The sequence below is a fragment of the Oncorhynchus nerka genome, linkage group LG22, assembly GCF_034236695.1.
Source record: "Oncorhynchus nerka isolate Pitt River linkage group LG22, Oner_Uvic_2.0, whole genome shotgun sequence".
In the NCBI taxonomy this organism is placed as follows: domain Eukaryota; kingdom Metazoa; phylum Chordata; class Actinopteri; order Salmoniformes; family Salmonidae; genus Oncorhynchus; species Oncorhynchus nerka.
Genome location: NC_088417.1, coordinates 17,343,383 through 17,368,871, shown reverse-complemented (window position 1 = coordinate 17,368,871; position 25,489 = coordinate 17,343,383). Strand labels below are relative to the sequence as shown.

At 43.9% G+C, this 25,489-nt stretch overlaps 1 protein-coding gene across 1 annotated transcript; it reads right to left on the bottom strand.

Moving 5' to 3' along the window:
* Positions 1-914: 914 nt before the first annotated feature.
* Positions 915-25,489, bottom strand: LOC115104917 (protein phosphatase 1 regulatory subunit 16A-like). Its single transcript, XM_029626327.2, has 11 exons — positions 25,217-25,489; positions 14,111-15,134; positions 13,039-13,109; positions 10,763-10,908; positions 10,419-10,522; positions 8,922-9,046; positions 8,502-8,627; positions 8,322-8,397; positions 7,206-7,335; positions 6,887-7,049; positions 915-6,744 (listed from the first exon to the last, which is right to left on the bottom strand). The coding sequence occupies exons 2-11, from the start codon at positions 14,358-14,360 to the stop codon at positions 6,253-6,255; spliced, it is 1,683 nt and encodes a 560-aa protein (XP_029482187.1). The 5' UTR covers positions 14,361-15,134; positions 25,217-25,489; the 3' UTR covers positions 915-6,252.

Here is a 25,489-nt window from a genome sequence, read left to right as displayed (position 1 = left end):
TTTCAAAACCAGCAGCCACAGTTTGGACTGTTCTGTGCTCAGTTTTCACTGTCTTATTATATGCCCTATATGGTCTAGGATCAGCAAGCATTCTACGAGGGGAGTGGCAGAGGTGGAACATACAGTCCAAGGAGATGGAATGTATGTGTGTGTCTCTGTGGGTGGAAAAGACATTTGATCCCTCCTCACATGGGGGGCACGCAACCATGTGATTCTCCCAGGCCCAGTGACGTTCATGTACCACACAGTTTACAGTTGGTCATACAACATACTGTTCTCAAACTATGTCAGTAGGCTACTACTGCTACTACTACTACTACTACTACTACTACTACTACTACTACTACTTACTACTTACTACTTACTACTACTACTACTACTGCTACTACTACTCGTATTCTCCATATGGGCCATGGGGACTCCAATCAGCACATATGCATCCCTCCAATTTGTTGACTTGCATAGCTCAAATCTAAATCTCAAAAGGTCAGGGGTAGGCAACTAGATTCAGTCACGGGACAATTTTTATCGGACAGGATGGTCGGGGGCCAGAACATAATTATAATAATTTGTACACTGCAAATTGACCACAACTAAATACAGAAATAGACTGTACTTGAACATAACAATCATTTCATACCTTGATTACATTGAGACACCATCAAGTCTCTTTTGTTATTCATGGCAATACTTGGAACAGATTTCCTGAATAATTTTTTGTATTTTTTATTCATTGTTAATATAATCTTCTTCTTTTTTTAAATCAAAAACAAAAATATTTTTTGCAAAAAACTTTGGGGAGACAAAAGAAATAACGGTTTTGGCCTGCAGGCTGCCTAATGCCGACCTCTGGCCTAGGTTGTCATAAACCCTTAGTATATTCTTCACTGGGTTTCCCTCACACAAGCTTGAGAGCAGTAGTAGAGCAGTCTTTATTCTCCCCTGGGGGCACGTAGTAAAAACACATTGAACACATGACAATATACACAAAACAACTAATCAAAAAAATTAAGGGAACACTAAAATAACACATCCTAGATCTGAATAAATGAAATATTCTTATTAAATACTTTTTTCTTTACATAGTTGAATGTGCTGACAACAAAATCACACAAAAATGGGACATGGATTGTTTACATATTATTTAACTTATATTTCAATGTATCACAATTCCAGTGGGTCAGAAGTTTACATACACTAAGTTGACTGTGCCTTTAAACAGCTTGGAAATTTCCAGAAAATGTCATGGCTTTAGAAGATTCTGATAATCTAATTGACATCATTTGAGTCAATTGGAGGTGTACCTGTGGATGTATTTCAAGGCCTATCTTCAAACTCAGTGCCTCTGCTTGACGTCATGGCAAAATTAAAAGAGATCAGCAAAGACCTCAGAAAAAAAAAACTGCAGACTCTACAAGTCTGTTTCATCCCTGGGAGCAATTTCCAAATGCCTGAAGGTACCACGTTCATCAAACAATAGTACGCAAGTATAAACACCATGGACCACGCAGCTGTCATACCGCTCAGGAAGGAGATTCATTCTGTCTCCTAGAGATGAACGTACTTTGGTGCAGAACTGCAAATCAATCCCAGAACAACAGCAAAGGACCTTGTGAAGATGCTGGAGGAAACAGGTACAAAAGTATCTATATCCACAGTAAAACAATTCCTATATCGACATAACCTGAAAGGCCGCTCAGCAAGGAAGAAGCCACTGCTCCAAAACCGCCATAAAAAGACAGACTACGGTTTGCAACTGCACATGGGGACAAAGATCATACTTTTTGTAGAAATGTCCTCTGGTCTGATGAAACAAAAATAGAACTGTTTGGCTAAAATTATCATCGTTATTTTTGGAGGAAAAAGGCGGAGGCTTGCAAGCCGAAGAACATCATCCCAACCGTGAAGCACGGGGGTGGCAGCATCATGTTTTGGGGGTGCTTTGCTGCAGGAGGGACTGGTGCACTTCACAAAATAGATGGCATCATGAGGGAAAATTGTGTGGTTATATTGAAGCAACATCTCAAGACATCAGACAGGAAGTTAAAGTGTGGTCGCAAATGAGTCTTCCAAATGGACAATGAACCCAAGCATACTTCCAAAGTTGTGGCAAAATGGCTTAAGGACAACAAAGTCAAGGTATTAGAGTGGCCATCACAAAGCCCGGACAAATTTGTGGGCAGAACTGAAAAAGCATGTGCGAGCAAGGAGGCCTACAAACCTGACTCAGTTACACCAGCTCTATCAGGAGTAATGGGCCAAAATTCACCCAACTTATTGTCAGAAGCTTGTGGAAGGTACCCGAAATGTTTGACCCAAGTTAAACAATTTTAAGGCAATGCTACCAAATACTAATTGAGTGCATGTCAACTTCTGTCCCACTGGGAATATGATAAAAAAAGCTGAAATAAATCACTATTATTCTGACATTTCACATTCTTAAAATAAAGTGGTGATGCTAACTAAGACAGAATTGTTTTACTTGGATTAAATGTAAGGAATTGTGAAAAACTGAGTTTAAATCTATTTGGCTAAGGTGTATGTAAACTTCCAACTTCAACGGTATATCTATTGGAGGCATTCCTTAGTTACTACATACATTTTTTGGACTGATGAATAAGTACCCATTGATTCTTGAAGAATATAATGTATAAATTCCTCGTGAGCTTAGTTCAACTATCATACCCCATCAGAACCCAAAATATAAGCTTGTTTTACTCCAATGTTTGTAAACAAAGTAAATGTAAAGAACCACTGTATAGCCCAAAAAATGTGGTTAAAACGATCATTTTGATATCACGGATGGTCCTTGCATCCATAGCGTAGTCGATGGTTTGAGAGTGGTTGCATTTCTCCAGCCTCATCCCTCAGCTTGTTACTGAAACGGTGGCAGTGAGAACACTTAAAACTTCAGTTAAGGATTGCCGCTTTAAGAGAGCAAGCATGACTGTCCACCTGACTCCCAACGTATACAAATAAGTGACAATGTCTACACAAGTATTCTTAAGCCCATGTCTCATACAAAAAAATAATTAAAATGGCCGGTTGGACGTACTAACAAGTTCTCTAAAATAACGTTGGAGGTGGCTTATGGTAGAGAAATTAACATGAAATTCTCTGGCAACAGCTCTGGTAGTCATTTTCTGCAGTCAACATGCCAATTGCACATTCCCACAAACTTGAGACATCCTTTAAATGTGCCCAGCACAAGGTGCACCTGTGTCATGATCATGCCGTTTAATCAGCTTCTTGATATGCCACACCTGTCAGGTGGATGGATTATCTTGGCATAGGAGAAAAGCTCACTAACAGCGATGTAAACAAATTTGTGCACAACATTTAGCGAGAAATACACTTTTTTCTTGCATATGGAACATTTCTGGAATCATTTATTTCTGGAATCTTTTATGAACATGGGACCAACACTTTACATGTTGCATTTATATTTTTGTTCGGTATATTTTTCACTTCGCCAACCCTACAGAACAGTGGAGGCTGCGGAGGTGAGAACGGCTCATAATAATGGCTGGAACAGAGCGAATGGAATACCATCAAACACATAGAAACCATTGATACCATTCCACTCCAGCCATTACCACGAGCCTGTGCCTCAAACCTCCTGTGCTACAGAAGGCACTTACTGTTGATAAACCATCACACTGACGAGGTTAAACAAGATAGTCTAAATTAAATGACGGGGTCATCACAGCACCTTTTATTTTATTTTACCTTTATTTAACCAGGCAAGTCAGTTAAGAACAAATTCTTATTTTCAATGACGGCCTAGGAACAGTGGGTTAACTGACTGTTCAGGGGCAGAACGACAGATTTGTACCTTGTCAGCTCGGGGGTTTGAACTTGCAACCTTGCGGTTACTAGTACAACGCTCTAACCACTAGGCTTCCCTGCCGCCCCTGACAGAAATGTATAGAAAACAAGGTAGATCCTGGTTTCTAGGAAGGAAAGGTTTGTTGTGAAGGAATGGTTAAGGACAACCTACTGTAGCCACTGAGCACGACATATACATCACTATTCAGAGTGTTCAAATAGAGAAAGTTGTCATCCTGAGGAGGAACATTGAACATCATGACAAAAACACCTTCATTTAAATAGAAGAATCTCTTACAATCATTTAGGAAAAAACAAAAAACAACAACTCGTTAACAAATTGCATCTTAGACTTATTAAAATGTACAATTTTCTTAGTGCACTTGAACAGATTATTTTTTTGTTCATTAAATCATTTTAATAACAGTGATGAATGCTGATCAGGAGAAAGGTAGGGCAATAAGCACTTGTCTACACTTAAATGTGATACAAATTTAAACCAATGAGAAAAATAAACTTCTCAAAAACAATCCCAATTCTGTACCCTGTCAGACAGACTGGTGTGTCTGGAAAACAAATAGTGAATTCGGAAAGAATTCAGACCCCTTAACTTTGTATATTTTGTTACAGCCTTATTATGTAAACATTTCCCTCGTCAATCTACACACAATACCCCATAATGACAAAGCGAAAACAGGTTTTTCGAGTTTACCTGTGGTAAATTCAATTAATTGGACATGACTTGGAAAAGCACACACAGCTGTCTAAGGTCCCACAGTTGACAGTGCATGTCAGAGCAAAAATCAAGCCATGAGGTCGAATGCATTGTCAGTAGACAGGATTGGGTCAAGGCACAAATCTGGGAAGGGTACAAAAACATTTCCACAGCGTTGAAGGTCCCCAAGAACACAGTGGGCTCAATCACGCTTAAAATGGAAGAAGTTTGGAACCACCAACACTCTTCGTAGTGCTGGCCGCCCTGCCAAACTGAGCAATCAAGGGGAGAAGGGCCTTGGTCAAAGACGTGACCAAGAACCTGATGATGATCACTCTGACAGAGCTCCAGAGTTCCTCTATGGAGATGGGAGAACCTTCCAGAAGGACAACCAGCTCTGCAGCACTCTGCCAATTATGGCCTTTATGGTAGAGTATCCAGACGGAAGCCAATCCTTAGTAAAAGGCACATGACAGCCCGCTTGGAGTTTGCCAAAAGGCACTTAAAGGAAAGAAAGAAAACAAGATTGAACTTTTGGCCTGAAAGCCAAGCGTCACATCTGGAGGAAACCAGGCACTGCTCAACACCTGGCCAATACCTTCCTTATGTTGAAGCATGACATTGTAGCGTCTTACCCAAGACTCGAAGCTGTAATCCCTGCCAAAGGTGCTTCAAAAAAAGAACTGCGTAAAGGGTCTGATTACTTGTGTAAAAGTGATAATTATGTTTTTTATTTGTAATAAATTTGCTTTGTCATTATGGGGTATTGTGTGTAGATTGAGAAAAAAAAAAACTAGAATAAGGCTGTAATGAAACAAAATTTGGAAAAAAGTCAAGGGGTCTGAATACTTTCAGGATGCACTGTCAGATCAATAAATGCTATCACGTACCCTTTTGTATCAATCACTTTAGGAAATCGCCTCACTCTCGATCATAATCCGTGCTTCCCTTCAATCAATAGTGCACATCAAGTTACAGTGCACATCTCAAATCATGTTCAGTCAATCATAAGTAGGAAAAATCATTCATTGGTCCAAATATCAGCTTGAAAAAAAGCATAATAATCAGGTTTGGTTCATTCTGCTCTTGTGCTTATTCAAAGCAGAAAAGGGACATCTTACTCACTGAAGTCAGATGACCAATTCATATAGTATGTGCTTGCTACATCCTGTGTGAGAACTCTTATTGAACTGCCCCAAACACACATGAAAAAAGGGACTTAAGAGGAAAGTACTCAGTGCTATTGCAAGAGTAATACTGGTATCTGTAAGTCTCTACACACAGCCTAAAAAGCCACCAGGTGGCCACATAAGGTCTCCTGAGATCCAAATAGACCCCTCTGGCCACACCCTCAGAGGAGCAATGAGGAACATTACGTTAAGTGCTCATATATTAAATGTTTGACATTTTTCAGGAAGGAGGGTTTAAAATAAATCTGTGCAAGAAGATAAAATGTACTACTACATTTACTAAAATGGAGTTAAGACCAAACATTCAACGGCATATTGACGGAACCAAATAATATGCTTAGAATGAATCAAACTGCAATGAATCCTTAAAAAGTATATCTGGTGGTCACCGTAGTGTTTTGACTTGAAATCGGTTTGCCACATAGGAGTGTTACACATCCCCTCATTTCCAGTCAGGCAGTGGGTGCTTGGGAGTGTTTGTGTGTCTCTACATTGTGGCTTGGGAGTGTTTGTATGTCTCTACATGATTCCACAGCAGGGCTCCTTGGTGTTGTTGGACGTGTCCTCCTCTGGGGCTCGTAGTTTGAGCAGGGGAGGGTCCCCACTGGCTGGAGTGAAGTACACAGTGCTGGGAAATGCCACCTCTGTGCTGGGGGTCTCCTGGGCGGCTCGGGAGGGGGTCACCTCCTGCAGAGGGGTGGGAGAGGGAGGCTCCTCCTCTGAGGGAGGGAGTAGAGGTGGGGCGGGGTACTTGTTGAGCTTGGCCGCAGCCCGCTGGCGTTTCAGGTCCGCTAGAGTCTGGTGGGATTTCTCCAGGGTCATGTTGTCCCTTTCCCCCCCAGACCCTGAGGCAGGGCTCAGCTGGTAGGAGGCACTGTGGTCCCTTCGGCCTCTACTCCACTGCTCCCCTGGGACAGACGCCGAGAGGGCAAGGGGCGTCCCACCGTTCCCCAGACTAGACTTCCTCTCCGCTCCCTCCTCATTCTCCAGGCTCGACATGGTACCTGCAGCCTGAGAAAGCCAGAGCAACAGAATTAATATGACACATTCACCTATCAACTCTGAATCATATCCTCTATTCTCAATGTCGACTGAACATGGTAGCAGTTTGTCCTGGTGTTGTTGCTATGACAGAAGTAACAGTACAACGCACCATGGCAACGTGATGGTGGAGCTCGTTGTCCGTCTGTCTGTCCTCGTCGTCGTCCTGCGGCTCGGCCTGCCGGCCTCTCTCCTGCCACACCATGGCCTCCTTGTGGTGCTCCCGCCGGTACAGGCTGGAACGCTCATTGACGCTCACACGCCGCACCACCTTACTGCTCAGACAGGGGGCGACAAACACACTGTAGACACAGCTACAAACTGACAAGAGGCTGAGGCTTTGCCTGTGTCTTAACAAAACCCTCATCTGCTCTTAACCTTCCATCTTTAAACCTTGAACTAATTCTCTCTATTGTTCAACCCCCCCTCACCCTCTGCTGCCAGTGCTGGAGGCTCGTCTCTGCAAGGTGCCCTTGTGTCGGTCATGACTCTTCATGATGGCATCGTGTTTGTGCTTCAGCTCCATCAGCTTGACTCTCACCTCCTCGTCAGCACACACATCTACCACAGACAGAAAACACAACGGAGTCAGGACATGTCCTCCCCATACAGTTAACCCCCACCTCCTCATCAGCACACATCTACCACAGACAGAAAACACAACAGAGTCAGGACATGTCCTCCCCATACAGTTAACCCCCACCTCCTCGTCAGCACACATCTACCACAGACAGAAAACACAACGGAGTCAGGACATGTCCTCCCCATACAGTTAACCCCCACCTCCTCGTCAGCACACATCTACCACAGACAGAAAACACAACGGAGTCAGGACATGTCCTCCCCATACAGTTAACCCCCACCTCCTCGTCAGCACACATCTACCACAGACAGAAAACACAACGGAGTCAGGACATGTCCTCCCCATACAGTTAACCCCCACCTCCTCGTCAGCACACATCTACCACAGACAGAAAACACAACGGAGTCAGGACATGTCCTCCCCATACAGTTAACCCCCACCTCCTCGTCAGCACACATCTACCACAGACAGAAAACACAACGGAGTCAGGACATGTCCTCCCCATACAGTTAACCCCCAACCACAACTGCTCCCTGGGTGCCGATGACGTCCATTAAGGCAGCTCCCCGCACCCCTCTGATTCAGAGGGGTAAATGCAGAAGACATTTCTGTCGAATCCTTCCCCATTCAGGCTTACATTTTGATACATGGTGATGCTGTGTGTAACATTTGATTTGAGGACTATTATCTATCAAGATAACAGGTAATAAGTCAACCTATACAAGGGTTCTGTGTCATTGCCCATCACATCCCCACAGTCTAACTACAGGATGTAAAAAATAAAATCATCTAAATTACCAGCACTTGACCCCCACTTCTAGCTCTGACTACTGACAGCTACGTTATTGAGGAAAGGTCTACTTTCTCTGCCTGTGATATGTGGTTGTCCCACCTAGCTATCTGAAGTCTCTCTGGTTAAGAACGTCTGCTAAATGACTCAAATGTAAACATGTGATGTTGTTACCCAACGGCGTCTCTTCCAGGACAGACTTGGTGTTGAGACTGGCCCCATGAGCCACCAGCTGCTCCACCATCAGAATCTAGGGAAACAGACACGCCAGTACGTTCAGGTCAGTGAGCCAGCCATTTAGCATAACATGACCGTTGAGAAAGGGGGCTGTTCTCAGAGTGCTACAATACTGACCTGTCCCCAGCAGGAGGCGGCGTGGAGTGGTGTCCAGCCGTCCGTGTCCTTCTGCTCCACCTTGGCCCGGTGCTCCAGTAGCAGCTCCCCCACCAACAAGTAGCCGTTAGCCGCCGCTATGTGCAGCTGGAGGGGAATTGTTAGTCAACCTTTCATCCCAGTGGTGAAGTGAAGATATGATCATAATACAGGACTAGAAAATCTCCCCAGCCAGGTATGTTTTCTCCCCAGCCAGGTATATTTTCAGGGTTACAGCAGGGGTATTCAAATCCAAAACCACGAGGTTCAGAGTACCGCTGGTTTTCTGTTCTACCTGATAATGAATTGTACCCACCTGGTGCCCAAATCTAAAATCAGTCCCTGATTAGAGGGGAAGAATAAAAAAAATTAAAAACATCTATTTGAATGTGAGTGTCTCACCAGCGTGGCCCCGTTGTCATCCTGAGCGTTCAGGTCCGCTCCATTCTGAACCAGCACTCGAAGATCTGTGAGCATATTCATCTCCTTAGCCCCACGACACCGGTTTATACGGTCCTGGGTTATACCTGCAGACACACAGCAAGTCAGAGTTCTTCCACACAGACCATTGTTGATTTGACATGGACTGGGTTTCAGTAAGGCTCAGAGGGGATTGCAACTTCCAGGTACAGTTGAAGTCGGAAGTTTACATACACTTAGGTTGGAGTCACTAAAATTTGTTTTTCAACCACTTCAACCACTTGTTAACAAACTATAGTTTTGGCAAGTCGGTTAGGACATCTACTTTGTGCGTGACAAGTAATATTTACAGCAATTGTTTACAGACAGATTGTTTCTCTTATAATTCACTGTATCACCATTTCAGTGAGTCAGAAGTTTACATACACTAAGTTGACTGTGACTTAAACAGCTTGGGAAATGTTATGGCTTTAGAAGCTTCTGATAGGCTAATTGACATCATTTGAGTCAATTGGAGGTGTACCTGTGGATGTATTTCATGGCCTACCTTCAAACTACGTGCCTCTTTGCTTGACATCATGGAAAAATCAAAAGAAAATCAGCAAAGAATAATTGTAGACCTCCACAAGTCTGGTTAATCTTTGGGAGCAATTTCCAAATGCATGAAGGTACCACGTTCATCTGTACAAACGGGGGAGGCTTGCAAGCCGAAGAACACCATCCCAACTGTGAAGCACGCGGGTGGAAGCATCATGTTGTGGGGGTGCTTTGCTGCTGGAGGAACTGCTGCACCTCACAAAAGAAAAATCGATGGCATCATGAGGATGGAAAATTATGTGGATATATTGAAGCAATGTCTCAAGACATCAGTCAGGAAGTTAAAGCTTGGTCGCAAATGGGTCTTCCAAATGAACAAGCATACTTCCAAAGTTGTGGCAAAATGGCTTAAGGACAACAAAGTCAAGGTATTGGAGTGGCCATCACAAAGCCCTGACCTCAATCCTATAGAAAATTTGTGGGCAGAACTGAAAAAGCGTGTGCGAGCAAGGAGGCCTACAAACTGACTCAGTTACACCAGCTCTGTCAGGAGGAATGGGCCAAAATTATCGTGGGAAGCTTGTGGAAGGCTAACCGAAATGTTTGACCCAAGTTAAACAATTTAAAGGCAATGCTACCAAATACTCAATTAGTATGTAAACTTCTGTCCCACTGGGAATGTGATGAAATAAATAAAAGCTCAAATAAATGGGGATCCTAACTGGCCTAAAACATGGAATTTTTACTAGGATTAAATGTCAGAAATTGTGAAAAAACTGAGTTTAAATGTATTTGGCTAAGATGTATGTAAATTTACAACTTCAACTGTAGCTATGGTTACAGGGTTGTGGCTAAGGGCTGTAGCCATGGTGAGAGGGTGAGTGTATGGTTAGAAATGTAAAGAGAGGTTGAGTCTGGTTGGTTTTTAGTCTCCCTACTGACCCTGCTCTGCCATGACCATCTCAAGCAGCTCCAGAGTGGCCTCGTCCTCGCAAAGGTCATAGGGCATGTTGCCATCAGCGTTGACAGCCAGCATCTCTGCTCCACTGCACACAGACAAGGAGAACGTTACACCAGAAGCACACACATCGTTATCACAGCCTACTTGGAAATGATAAGGATGTCTGAACTCTACAATAGTGTCTGAAGAAAGGGAAGAAGTGGTTGAACTTCACCCAGAGGAATGGATCAAAACTATTTGTCCATTTTAAAGCCCTCCGCATTCTGCACAGTACATTGGAACTGTGTAGATTAGTGTGTCGTGTTGAGGTGTTTATGTGACTCACGACTGCACGAGGAGCTGCACCAGGTCTGTGTGTCCACAGGTGGCAGCAGCGTGAAGTGGCGTCCACAGCTCACTGTCACAGGCGTTCACACTGGCCCCGGCATCCAAAAGACACTGTACCAGCTCCACAAAGTCATCAATGCAGCACTGCAGGGGGAACGCAGACACACACAACGGGCATAACACACACACACACACACAAACGGGCATAACACACACACACACACACACAACGGGCATAACACACACACACAACGGGCATAACACACACACACACACACAAACGGGCATAACACACACACACACACGGGCATAACACACACACACACACACAAACGGGCATAACACACACATACACACACACAACGGGCATAACACACACACACACACACAAACGGGCATAACACACACATACACACACACAAACGGGCATAACACACACATACACACACACAACGGGCATAACACACACACACACAACGGGCATAACACACACAACGGGCATAACACACACAACGGGCATAACACACACAACGGGCATAACACACACAACGGGCATAACACACACAACGGGCATAACACACAACGGGCATAACACACACACACACACACACACACAACGGGCATAACACACACACACACACACACACACACACACACACAACGGGCATAACACACACACACACACACAACGGGCATAACACACACACACAACGGGCATAACGCATCACACACACACACAACGGGGATAACGCACACACACACACACACACACACACACAAACGGGCATAACACACACATACACACACACAACGGGCATAACACACACACACACAACGGGCATAACACACACACACACAACGGGCATAACACACACAACGGGCATAACACACAACGGGCATAACACACAACGGGCATAACACACACACACACACAACGGGCATAACACACACACACACACACACACACACACACACAACGGGCATAACACACACACACAACGGGCATAACACACACACACAACGGGCATAACGCATCACACACACACAACGGGGATAACGCACACACACACACACACAAACGGGCATAACACACACATACACACACACAATGGGCATAACACACACACACACACAATGGGCATAACACACACAACGGGCATAACACACACAACGGGCATAACACACACAACGGGCATAACACACACACAACGGGCATAACACACACACAACGGGCATAACACACACACACACACACACACAACGGGCATAACACACACACACACAACGGGCATAACACACACACACACAACAACGGGCATAACACACACACACACACAACGGGCATAACGCATCACACACACACACACACAACGGGCATAACGCATCACACACACACACGCCCAACGGGGATAACGCATCACACACACACACACGCCCAACGGGCATAACACACACACGCACAACGGGCATAACACACACAACGGGCATAACACACACACAACGGGCATAACACACACACACAGGTTTACGGTCAACTGCCGAGTAAACTGAATTTGCACAGGTTCAGGCCTCCAGCCTTTTACTAAGTAAACACATGACATTTTGTCTGGAGGGAAGAAATACTTCATGACTATAAAGAGAGCACTGTGCTCTCTAGTGCCACTCTTACACATTTACAGTGTGTGTGTGTGTGTGGGGGGGGGGGGGGGCTAACATGTAGGGTGTGTGTTTTACTTCTAAGGAGAGCAGTGTCTTTTCTTGTTGGTGTGTTGGTAGACGTTTCCAAACATCCCAGTAGTGCTATGAAGGGCAATCTATCCTTCCCAACGGTCTAGGAATGTAAGAGCCAGCCCAAAGCAGAGCAGCAGTTACATGTGTAGCTCTAGAAGCAGTGTGAAAACATTCTACAGTGTTTACATAAACTGTGATTTTAGATCGACACCCCACACAGACAGACAGTACTTACAGTGTTGAGAACCACACTAAACATAAAACACACACACAGACAGTACTTACAGTGTTGAGAACCACACTAAACATAAAACACACACACAGACAGACAGACCTTACAGTGTTGAGAACCACACTAAACATAAAACACACACACAGACAGACAGTACTTACAGTGTTGAGAACCACACTAAACATAAAACACACACACAGACAGACAGTACTTACAGTGTTGAGAACCACACTAAACATAAAACACACACACAGGGTGACCAAGCGGGCAGACGTCGGACTGTGTGTGTGTGTGTGTGTGTGTGTGTGTACCTGGTGAAGGGCAGTGAGTCCGTCCTCGTTGTACAGATCTGGACTGACTCCACCGTTCAGCAGCTCCCTCACTGCAGAGAAACACATTGCCATTATTCACTAGAACTCCAGTAAGTCACACTATGAATCTTAGTTAAGTGATATTGCCCAAGAAGCCGGTGTTTGGAGGATATTGGAACGGTGTTGTTAGGACCGAGTCGAGAGACACAGCAAGGTTTATGCAAATCTCTGCAGTTGGAAACCAAATACTAGTCTTCAAATCAAATTTGATTGGTCGCATACACATATTTAGCAGATGTTATTGCGGGTGTAGCGAAACGCTTGTGCCCCTAGCGCCAACAGTGCAGTAACATCTAACAATAAACAATCCACACAATATACATGTCTTAAAAAAAGAGGAAATAATGTCTAGATGAGTTTTACAGTGGAGATCAACTTTTAGGCATTGCCTGTCTCTGGCTGGGCTGATGAGACAGTGGATTTCACAGTGATATGGAACACTAATGTGTTAAGAGTCATAGCTTTAGCCAGTGGAATCGTCTGGAATGTGGTTTTAACCAATCAGAATGCAGGATTTGACCCACCTGTTGTATAAATTTCAGATAACCTCTGCTCTTGCAACGCAATCAAAAGTTTAAGTTTCCGCTATAATTAGCCATAATCAGGTGTGCTAACAATAGCACCATTGAAACCAAACGCCCGTTCTGATAAGCCTAAAAGTGTGATGCGTCTCACGTAAAATATGCATGAATGATTTCTTGTGTAACTTGTGTTTATAGAGCGGTCGTGCTGTGCAACTGCCCTGCCACCTAGTCATGTTACTTTGAAGAACAGCAGCCATGAAAAACAGTGAGTGTTAACTACAGGCTTTTCTAAGGGGTAGTGGGAATTCCTTTGGTAGAATAAAACCTCTATGGCCCGTTTCCCAGACATGGATTATCCTAAACCTAATCCTGGATTTAAAAGCACTTTTAATGAAGAGATTCTCCATTGAGCATGCTTTTTTAACCCAAGACTAGGCTTAAAAATCAGTTTCTGAAACCGTCCCATAGTCGTGTGCTGACTGACTCACCCTCCTCCAGGTCATTGCGGGCTGCAGCCTCCAGCAGAGTGATGTTGTTGGGGAAAACCACCCTGCGCGTGCGCCCCTTCTTGTTGCTTTTCTGTCCGGCCTTGCCCGCGCCGCGGGCCATGTCCTTGTCCATCTGGGCCCAGCCTTTTAGCTGCTGGGCACGCCGCTTCTGGGCATGCTTCAAGCGCTCCGTGGCGCTCAGACGCCCAATCGTGGCCATCTCACAGAGCAGCTCACCGTGCTCCGCCATGCCACGCCAATGCCCACCCCCTCCCCCCTCTGTTGTCCTGTTTCACTGGTCTGATCTGGTTCTGGATTTTAGCAGTAGAAAGTGAAGAAAAATAACTTTGAACCATATTTCAGTCCTTAAATCCATATCGCCGCTAAAAAAATTATTATAAATCTATATAGTTCCATTATAAATCGCCACTTTTGATTTGTAATGTATTTTCTTGCTAGGAAGCGTTAACTGGTACTCGCCATCCTACCACTTGTTCTCCATCTTCTTCTTAAATAATGAGCCAACATGTTCTCAGCACTTATTTCCATGAATGATCAAAACTCATTTTATCATGCTTTCTCTAGACTCTCTGCAGCCGACATGTGGTGAGCAATATGTTTGGAACATCAAATGCAAATAAAATCACAGTATCAAATCACAATAACTATAGAATCATGAGAAACACAATACATATCGGCACCTAAGTATTGTATCGTGAGGTCCCGGTATATAAAAAATACAAATAAAAATATCAACGAGGTAAAAACATTTTTAAAATAAAGACATTTGAACTAATACTGCACAGAACCTTAATTCAGAGTGCAATAGTATGAGAGAATGGAAGGGCAGAGGTTGGTCAGAGGTGGGGGCTGCATGGGATTGGATCACTTGTCAGTCTTCTAGTCCTGTAATAGGCCAGTGCAGGTGGTGCTTCAGAAACCAGGAAGAGTCCGGCATCAAGGCGTGTCAAGGATCCATTGTGCTGCTGAGAATACATAACATTCTACCTCCCTCCCCTGACACCTGGAGACAGAGAGAGAGTTCACTGTTACCGTAATGTACACAATCTTGAACCAGTCCCACTCTCCCTCCCTGCCTGAGGAAACCGGAGATGGGACGCCATTCATTAATGATTGACACACCCTGCCTGCCCTGCGCAGCACCACCTCGGCTTCAGCACAGCACGCTCTGTGGTTGGTTAGTGTGAGAGGACGGATCAGGGAGGGATGTTGTAGGGTGGTAATTAGTTGGGTTGTAGTACTTGACACTTGTTTGGGTGCTAAGTGCTAGGCTAGCAGTGGCCCTTCTGGCTGTCCTCCCTGTTTATCCAGGTATGTATCATCTCACACCAGTTTCGCAATATTTTCTGTATTAGGAGGACATGTCATTTTTTTAATGCTTTTCCCCTGCTGCCGCCCCGACTGGTAGGGCCTGCTGCCCTGCCCAGTTGATAATTGCCTCGAAACTGAACCATAACTAATTTCACACACGCAGTATAACATATTAAATTAATGAATTAGTAGAGATGTGATGATACCAGTATCACAATAGTTTTCAGTGGCAAAAATGTAAACATGAAGCAGACCTCACTCAAGGTCCCTTTAATAACCTACTGTATTTAACATATTGTGCTGTAGTTTAGAAAATAAATACATGTGACTCTGGATGACTACATAATGATGTTTGTTTCCAATGTTAGGGCTGTTCTCCTAAAGACGTTAAATCAGCTTTGTTTTTTTGTTTCCTTGCCACGATACTAAGTCGTATCGCGATACTGGTATCGTCTCGGCCATACACGCCAGCCGCTCTTTCCAGGCATCTCATCCATTATTTAGCCTGGCCTGTGAGTCGCTGAGAGGAAGGTCAACTAGACGCACTCAGGGAGACCGAGATAGCAGGCAGGACCAGGGAAACAACACCAAACTGAGGTCTACCTGAGGGGTGGACGAGGACAATACATCAAAGATCTGGCAGGACCAGGGAAACAACACCAAACTGAGGTCTACCTGAGGGGTGGACGAGGACAATACATCAAAGATCTGGCAGGACCAGGGAAACAACACCAAACTGAGGTCTACCTGAGGGGTGGACGAGGACAATACATCAAAGATCTGGCAGGACCAGGGAAACAACACCAAACTGAGGTCTACCTGAGGGGTGGACGAGGACAATACATCAAAGATCTGGCAGGACCAGGGAAACAACACCAAACTGAGGTCTACCTGAGGGGTGGACGAGGACAATACATCAAAGATCTGGCAGGACCAGGAAACAACACCAAACTGAGGTCTACCTGAGGGGTGGACGAGGACAATACATCAAAGATCTGGCAGGACCAGGGAAACAACACCAAACTGAGGTCTACCTGAGGGGTGGACGAGGACAATACATCAAAGATCTGGCAGGACCAGGGAAACAACACCAAACTGAGGTCTACCTGAGGGGTGGACGAGGACAATACATCAAAGATCTGGCAGGACCAGGGAAACAACACCAAACTGAGGTCTACCTGAGGGGTGGACGAGGACAATACATCAAAGATCTGGCAGGACCAGGGAAACAACACCAAACTGAGGTCTACCTGAGGGGTGGACGAGGACAATACATCAAAGATCTGGCAGGACCAGGGAAACAACACCAAACTGAGGTCTACCTGAGGGGTGGACGAGGACAATACATCAAAGATCTGGCAGTATGAAGACAAGCTGTTCCTGACACCCTCCTCTGCAGATGACAAGACACTTCATAATAAGTAGACTTGCTTTAGGGACACTTTTGTCACTGTGGCCACAAACTATATTTAGGATGACCTGGCCATTGTCAGCGCCCAGACCACAGTGTAATGATTTCCTTGGATTCAGAATGTTTACTCACCCTCACACACTAATAAAGTGTCCCCGTCAGGGCACATGAAACACACAGCATACAGGTATTCCTATTCAAATATATTTACTGCAGCATACAGGCCAGGGCCAGCCCCCCCCCTCCCCTGACTAAGCAGCCGTATACACACACAAACCAGCTGCTGACGCATAGGCTAACAGGCTATAGGCTAAATCACCATGGTAAACCAGTCAACTGTGGCGGTCTAGTGTCCACACACCACAGAACAGTTTGTAATCAGTGAGCATTAAGTAGCGTAACCCTTCAAGGCCTACTTCCCCACCACAGTGAACACGGAGAGAGAAGACTCATCCTTTACAGACACTTAAGGAGATTTGGAAGAGGAATGGATAGAGGCCATGTCCCCCACAATCCCTTTAGGGACTTTACTTCAGGAGCAGAAGAAAGCACTATAAACTATTTAAAAACAAACCGCAATGCCACCGAAATAAAACTGCAATCAGCATTTACAAAATACAGCACCACACCAGTTGTATGCCTATATTTTAAATGAACTTTTTGCATTGAAAACAGTGATGTAGACATGAGAACTACTGGTCTTCATGTCTATGTGTTTGTCCTCAATCCCACAACCTTGTTCATAAAACCGGTTTCCTGTGTTTGCTGTTCGCACTAGGAACACACACCATGTGAACCAGGGATTTAATAACTTTCTATGCATGTGTGTCATCACCCATCTTTTTGCCCCTCTGTACTGCTGAAAGTCACGAGCCTGTTCAGTTGCAGAGTGAACACTGATCTGTGTGAGCATGACAGAAGTGCATGTGTCTGCATGTCTACATCTTTGCACGTTATGTTGGCCTAAATCACAAAACCGCTAACTTCCCCTTCCTGCCTAATCTCACGGTTTTTGGCTGACAGTTCTCCCAGTAATGCTGTCAATCAACATGGAGATAAGAGGTGAAGGGGGTTATCATTACAGTGGGGCAAAAAAGTATTTAGTCAGCCACCAATTGTGCAAGTTCTCCCACTTAAGATGAGAGGCCTGTAATTTTCATCATAGGTACACTTCAACTATGACAGACAAATGAGGAAAAAATCCAGAAAATCACATTGTAGGATTTTTAATGAATTTATTTGCAAATTATGGTGGAAAATAAGTATTTGGTCAATAACAAAAGTTTCTCAATACTTTGTTATATACCCTTTGTTGGCAATGACAGAGGTCAAATGTTTTCTGTAAGTATTCACAAGGTTTTCACACACTGTTGCTGGTATTTTGGCCCATTCCTCCATGCAGATCTCCTCTAGAGCAGTGATGTTTTGGGGCTGTTGCTGGGCAACACAGACTTTCATCTCCCTCCAAAGATGTTCTATGGGGTTGAGATCTGGAGACTGGCTAGGCCACTCCAGGACCTTGAAATGCTTCTTACGAAGCCACTCCTTCGTTGCCCGGGCGGTGTGTTTGGGATCATTGTCATGCTGAAAGACCCAGCCACGCTTCATCTTCAATGCCCTTGCTGATGGAAGGAGGTTTTCACTCAAAATCTCACGATACATGGCCCCGTTCATTCTTTCCTTTACACGGATCAGTCATCCTGGTCCCTTTGCAGAAAAACAGCCCCAAAGCATGATGTTTCCACCCCCATGCTTCACAGTAGGTATGGTGTTCTTTGGATGCAACTCAGCATTCTTTGTCCTCCAAACACAACGAGTTGAGTTTTTACCAAAAAGTTCTATTTTGGTTTCATCTGACCATATGACATTCTGCCAATCTTCTTCTGGATCATCCAAATGCATTCTAGCAAACTTCAGATAGGCATGGACATGTACTGGCTTAAGCAGGGGGACACGTCTGGCACTGCAGGATTTGAGTCCCTGGCGGCGTAGTGTGTTACTGATGGTAGGCTTTGTTACTTTGGTCCCAGCTCTCTGCAGGTCATTCACTAGGTCCCCCCGTGTGGTTCTGGGATTTTTGCTCACCGTTCTTGTGATCATTTTGACCCCACGGGGTGAGATCTTGCGTGGAGCCCCAGATCGAGGGAGATTATCGGTGGTCTTGTATGTCTTCCATTTCCTAATAATTGCTCCCACAGTTGATTTCTTCAAACCAAGCTGCTTACCTATTGCAGATTCAGTCTTCCCAGCCTGGTGCAGGTCTACAATTTTGTTTCTGGTGTCCTTTGACAGCTCTTTGGTCTTGGCCATAGTGGAGTTTGGAGTGTGACTGTTTGAAGTTGTGGACAGGTGTCTTTTATACTGATAACAAGTTCAAACAGGTGCCATTAATACAGGTAACGAGTGGAGGACAGAGGAGCCTCTTAAAGAAGAAGTTACAGGTCTGTGAGAGACAGAAATCTTGCTTGTTTGTAGGTGACCAAATACTTATTTTCCACCATAATTTGAAAATAAATTCATAAAAAGATCCTACAATGTGATTTTCTGGATTTTTTCTCTCATTTGTCTGTCATAGTTGAAGTGTACCTATGATGAAAATTACAGGCCTCTCATCTTTTTACGTGGGAGAACTTGCACAATTGGTGGCTGACTAAATACTTTTTTGCCCCACTGTACATTAGTTCAGTGTTATTTCCTGATAGTTGCTGGTTGAAAACACAATCTACACAGGAACTTCAAATCAGCAGGTTTCCATGGTGACATCACCATACATTAAATTGGCTAATAGACCAATAACGAGTTCCAAACCCCTCTGCCAGTAACAACTTGTTTTCAGTTTTCCCCACTAACACCACTCCCAGACAGTCCTGGCAAAATACTTGCTTGAGAAATATTTTTTAGCTAAAAAGCCATTTTTGCCCATTTTAATGGAAATCTATTGAAGTAAAGCTCTTAACTGTTACCCAGAAATAATTTGATGTTGATATAAAACTGCTGTGTGGGGACTTTTAATAGCCACTCATCCCTCACACACTCTTTCTTGCAGGTAGTAATTTCTGTGTAGGGTTGGGGTGGAGCCAGTCTTCGGCAAGAACAAGCTGTGAGGTTCAGAGGTGGGAGGTTCTGGGTGGAGTAGAGCGAGGAGTGCATTCTCACTGCTTTTTAAAATATTCTCTGAGTTTAGAAGACACCGTGGCTGTTATTGAACTGAATCTCCTGTGGGCCTGTCTGCTCGGCTAAAGTACTGTAAATATACTGTTCTGTCTGTCTCAGACTTGCTCGCTGTTCGACTGACTGGCTGCGACTTGGTTTGTTTTATTTGTCGCATTTGAACTACAACAGATGAGCAATGATGTCCTTCCGTCCTAAAAGCTCACTCTGCAACTAACTCTATAAAGGACTGTGTGTACACACAGGGTCAAAGTTCAGCGATATGTGCCTACATGTTTCCTGTCCCCGGGAGAGGCTTGAGAGATCATATCTATGGTTTGTTATGTATTTCAACTATCCCTTTCAAAATGACTTATGAGCCACCAGGTTGTTATATTCACAGAAATATGAGCATGATCTCTTCCTATCCTTGTCAGATTTGATTTGATCAGTTGATATCTAGGACTATTCTACTGGCTATCCAGGGTGAAATTAGACACTTTGTGTAGGTTTCATGGAAATTGAACAAGTGTGATTATATAGGCTAAGCTTCATGTTCACTTATGGTCTTGATGAGGTATACAGTGGGGCAAAAAAGTATTTAGTCAGCCACCAATTGTGCAAGTTCTCCCACTTAAAAAGATGAGGCCTGTAATGTTCATCATAGATACACTTCAACTATGACAGACAAAATGAGAAAATAAATCCAGACAATCACATTGTAGGATTTTTTTATGAATTTATTTGCAAATGATGGTGGAAAATAAGTATTTGTTCACCTACAAACAAGCTTTCTGGCTCTCACAGACCTGTCACTTCTTCTTTAAGAGGTCCCTCTGTCCTCTTCTTGTTATCAGTAGAAAAGACACCTGTCCACAACCTCAAACAGTCACACTCCAAACTCCACTATGGCCAAGACCAAAGAGCTGTCAAAGGACACCAGAAACAAAATTGTAGACCTGCACCAGGCTTGGAAGACTGAATCTGCAATAGGTAAGCAGCTTGGTTTAAATAAATCAACTGTGGGAGCAATTATTAGGAAATGGAAGACATACAAGACCACCGATAATCTCCCTCGATCTGGGGCTCCACGCAAGATCTCACCCCGTGGGGTCAAAATGATCACAAGAACGGTGAGCAAATATCCCAGAACCACACGGGATAGTGAATGACATGCCGAGAGCTGGGACCAAAGTAACAAAGCCTACCATTTTTTTTTTTTTTTTACCTTTATTTAACTAGGCAAGTCAGTTAAGAACAAATTCTTATTTTCAATGACAACCCACTGTTCCTAGGCTAACTGTCTGTTCAGGGGCAGAACGACAGATTTGTACCTTGTCAGCTCACTTTGTCAGTCCAACACTTTAACCACTAGGCTACCCTGCCGCCCCGGGAGTAACGCACTACACCGCCAGGGACTCAAATCCTGCAGTGCCAGACGTGTCCCCCTGCTTAAGCCAGTACATGTCCATGCCCGTCTGAAGTTTGCTAGAGAGCATTTGGATGATCCAGAAGAAGATTGGAAGAATGTCATATGGTCAGATGAAAACAAAATATAACTTTTTGGTAAAAACTCAACTCGTCGTGTTTGGAGGACAAAGAATGCTGAGTTGCATCCAAAGAACACCATACCTACTGTGAAGCATGGGGGTGGAAACATCATGCTTTGGGGCTGTTTTTCTGCAAAGGGACCAGGATGACTGATCCGTGTAAAGGAAAGAATGAACGGGGCCATGTATCGTGAGATTTTGAGTGAAAACCTCCTTCCATCAGCAAGGGCATTGAAGATGAAGCGTGGCTGGGTCTTTCAGCATGACAATGATCCCAAACACACCGCCCGGGCAACGAAGGAGTGGCTTCGTAAGAAGCATTTCAAGGTCCTGGAGTGGCCTAGCCAGTCTCCAGATCTCAACCCCATAGAAAATCTTTGGAGGGAGTTGAAAGTCCGTGTTGCCCAGCAACAGCCCCAAAACATCACTGCTCTAGAGGAGATCTGCATGGAGGAATGGGCCAAAATACCAACAACAGTGTGTGAAAACCTTGTGAAGACTTACAGAAAACATTTGACCTCTGTCATTGCCAACAAAGGGTATATAACAAAGTATTGAGATACACTTTTGTTATTGACCAAATACTTATTTTCCACCATAATTTGCAAATAAATTCATTAAAAATCCTACAATGTGATTTTCTGGATTTTACTTTCTAATTTTGTCTGTCATAGTTGAAGTGTACCTATGATGAAAATGACAGGCCTCTCATCTTTTTAAGTGGGAGAACTTGCACAATTGGTGGCTGACTAAATACTTTTTTGCCCCACTGTATCTCAGTTCATATATGCAACCAGGCATACTTCCAGATAGTAAAACAAACTGTCTTCTGGCAGCAAGCAGATGACAGTTTATCATACCTTTTAAAAATGGGTGCCACTAGGTAGGCCTACTGAAAGTTTGACATGTCACTCCCTAACTCTACCCAGTAAGTATTCAAGTTAGTATAGGAATGCGTCAGGTTGGGTATCACCGGCAGGAGTGGAAAAAACCCCTGGAGGCCAAAAATGGACATGCGTTGGTTCTACTTTTTTTTAAATAAATAAGCTTTTTATTTGATTCCATTGTCCTCCATGTGTTGCTGAATCTCTTCTCTACCTCAGTAGTACACACTACCAGCTTATAGGCTTCTGGGTGGCCTAGTTTGCTCATCTGCATTCATGTATCATCAGTGTACTTTGAGTTTGGTCGGTGAATGCTTGGAACTTAACATGAGCCACCTTGTCAATGACTCAGCCTGGACAGGGAGGGCCGGTGGTTCTGTGGAACAAATCACTCAGTGACTGGCCCTCACTATGAATACTCACACACATATTTGTTTGGTGTGGTTTAGTCCCCAAGAGAAAAGGCAAATGACTTACACATTTGTGCATACATGAGTTACAGAGTAAGGCCTATAGAGTAAGGTATTCAAAGGGACTTTATAGGCCAAAAACAGGGATTACAGTGAACCTGTGTTCCACATAGGCCTAGGCTTAGTAACAAACAGGCCTAAGTATTGGTTAGGGAGACAAATTTAATCTAAAAATGAGTTTGAAATCTGATTAAAGCAGCCTTATAGGCGATAATGATAAATCCAGCAACATATCAATTGGTAGTGGTAGTTGACCATACATGTTGGCTAGATTTAGCTTGGGCCTAAATAGCATTCCTGTCCCATCAGAGGACAGGAAGAACCAAACCCATGTACATTGTATCCCTGGCTTTTATATAGGCTAACAATGCTGAATCAATGGTGTTCTGGAATGATCCTGCCACCTGAACTACTGCCCAGTTGTCTAATCTCCTGGTCAATTTTCCTAAAGGCCCCCCCATCCCCAGCTTTAAAATGGTTAAATGAGCAACTAACACATGACACTTCAGAAGTCCTGTCATGTGTGGACTGGAGTGACCTTTAGCCATGTTAGACACAATCACTCAGCCTTCCGAGGCTACAGGGGAAGACAGACGGAGGAAGACAGACGGGAGAGCAGAGGGAAATTAAGGCAAGAGGATGTGGAGGAAAGACAGTGAAGGAGGTAAAGAGGAATGGGAAGGCAGGAGGGAGGGAGGGAGACAAACCCAAAGGCAATATTTTAATGGGTTTCGTTCAGTAGGTGGCAAAAAAGGAAGAGGAAATGTCAAAGTCAGGGTGCAGTAGTTATAAACTCCTTCAAGGCTTATCAGCCCAACCGTCTCACTGTCTTATCATTAGGCTATACAGTAGTTAGAGATAGATAAGTGACAGCCAGATTTGTGAAAACTGAACATTGTCCCCAGCAGTTAGGTCTACATCGATAGGCAGAGAAAAGCGGAGCTAGTATTGTTTATCCTATGGTTGGATAAGACGTTTGGTTAGGTATGGTTCCCTCTCCTTGCTGTATGAAGTCTGTATTGTTCAGACAACATAACGACCTTAGAGTGGCAAGACCCTCTTTCAAAAGAGTTAGCAAGATTTAAAGTCAACCAAAAACCAGTCAGCCACAGAGCAGAAGTTTACGTAGGCCAGTGTGTGTACCATGTTGCAATGTGGCCTAAACTATTGTGTTAATCTCCAGAATCTTTGATAGTGTACACATGTGAGTGCAGCAGTGTGCACTACTCAAGTTCATGCAGTAGGTGTAACCTCTACCTCTCGTCTGCCAGATCTCTCTAAAGTACAATAAGAAATGTGAACTGCTTCCTCTCTTTCAATAGACTGTTTCTTCATGAAAACAAAATCAAATGCTAATTTATGCAAATCCAGGGAAATAGGAACCACTATGACCAGTATCATAAATGTTTGCTGCACGGACATTAACTGTAGGGACAGCCAACATAAGGTGCAAAGTGCGATTGTCATTTTAATTCTTATAACATAAATTCTAGGCCTGATATCCTGTTGGTCCTTGACACACAAATATAATACACCAAAATTTCATACAGTCAGACCTGGAAAAGAACGCATGGACAAGATACATAAATGCAATAGACTTGAATTTCTATTCTAAAGTAAGGCATTAAAATGTATACATTATCTATGCTTATTTACTTGGTACCTGGCAAAACAACAGTCTTACAGTGCTAGCCTACTGAAAAATGCAAGTAACTTGTTGCATGAATAGAACATGTTAACAACTGTCTACAATCATGTAACAAGTTATCCTCCTAAAATAACAGGAAATGTCTGATGACTGACCAATACATTAAAAACTTTGAATAGTAAGCAAGCAGAATCATTATGAAAAATCTGTTTCACTGTGGGTAGATGTTAGCAGATTTAATTAGCACGCTACAGGTAAGAGACTAGCATGCTAGGTGCCAGGTTACACTACACGCAGTAAGTAGCTAGGTAGCTGTCTAGTTCAGCCAAAAGTCTAAATCTAATCCTCCAGTCACATAAAACTATGCAGCTGGTTAGCTGACGTACTAAATTAAACTTGGTCATCGGCAAACGTTTCTACATCGCTTATCATAAACGACCTGCTACATCAAACATACCGCTCGCTCTCCGTGGCCAACCTGTGCGTCATTGCCATTTTGTAATGCCTTCCATGCAAATTAATTAGGAAACCAAGCTATCGCTAGGCTGCTAACACAACTCACTTACCTAACCTCATTCAGTCGCGGTAAAAGTTTGCTTTGCGTAGCTCAAATGTCGACTTTCAAATGTATTGGCGATGAAACACAAAGCATGTTGCTTACCTATGGAGTTCATTCAGTCTGACAGAAGCGCGAGCTCGTGTTCTCAGGCCGTCTGAAACCGATCAGCTGCTTTCTGTCCCCAACGCCAGCTCCCCAATGTTTCTCCAGCCCTCCGGGGAAATGCTTCTCCATAACAACCGCTGCGCTGTCATATTCTTCTTCTTCTTTTTAAGGTTGTTTGGCAGAATACACCTATTGGTGTAGGTCTATTGCCGCCATCTACTGCACCGGGTATTGAAACAAAATATATTTCATTGCGGGATGGGGTGGGAA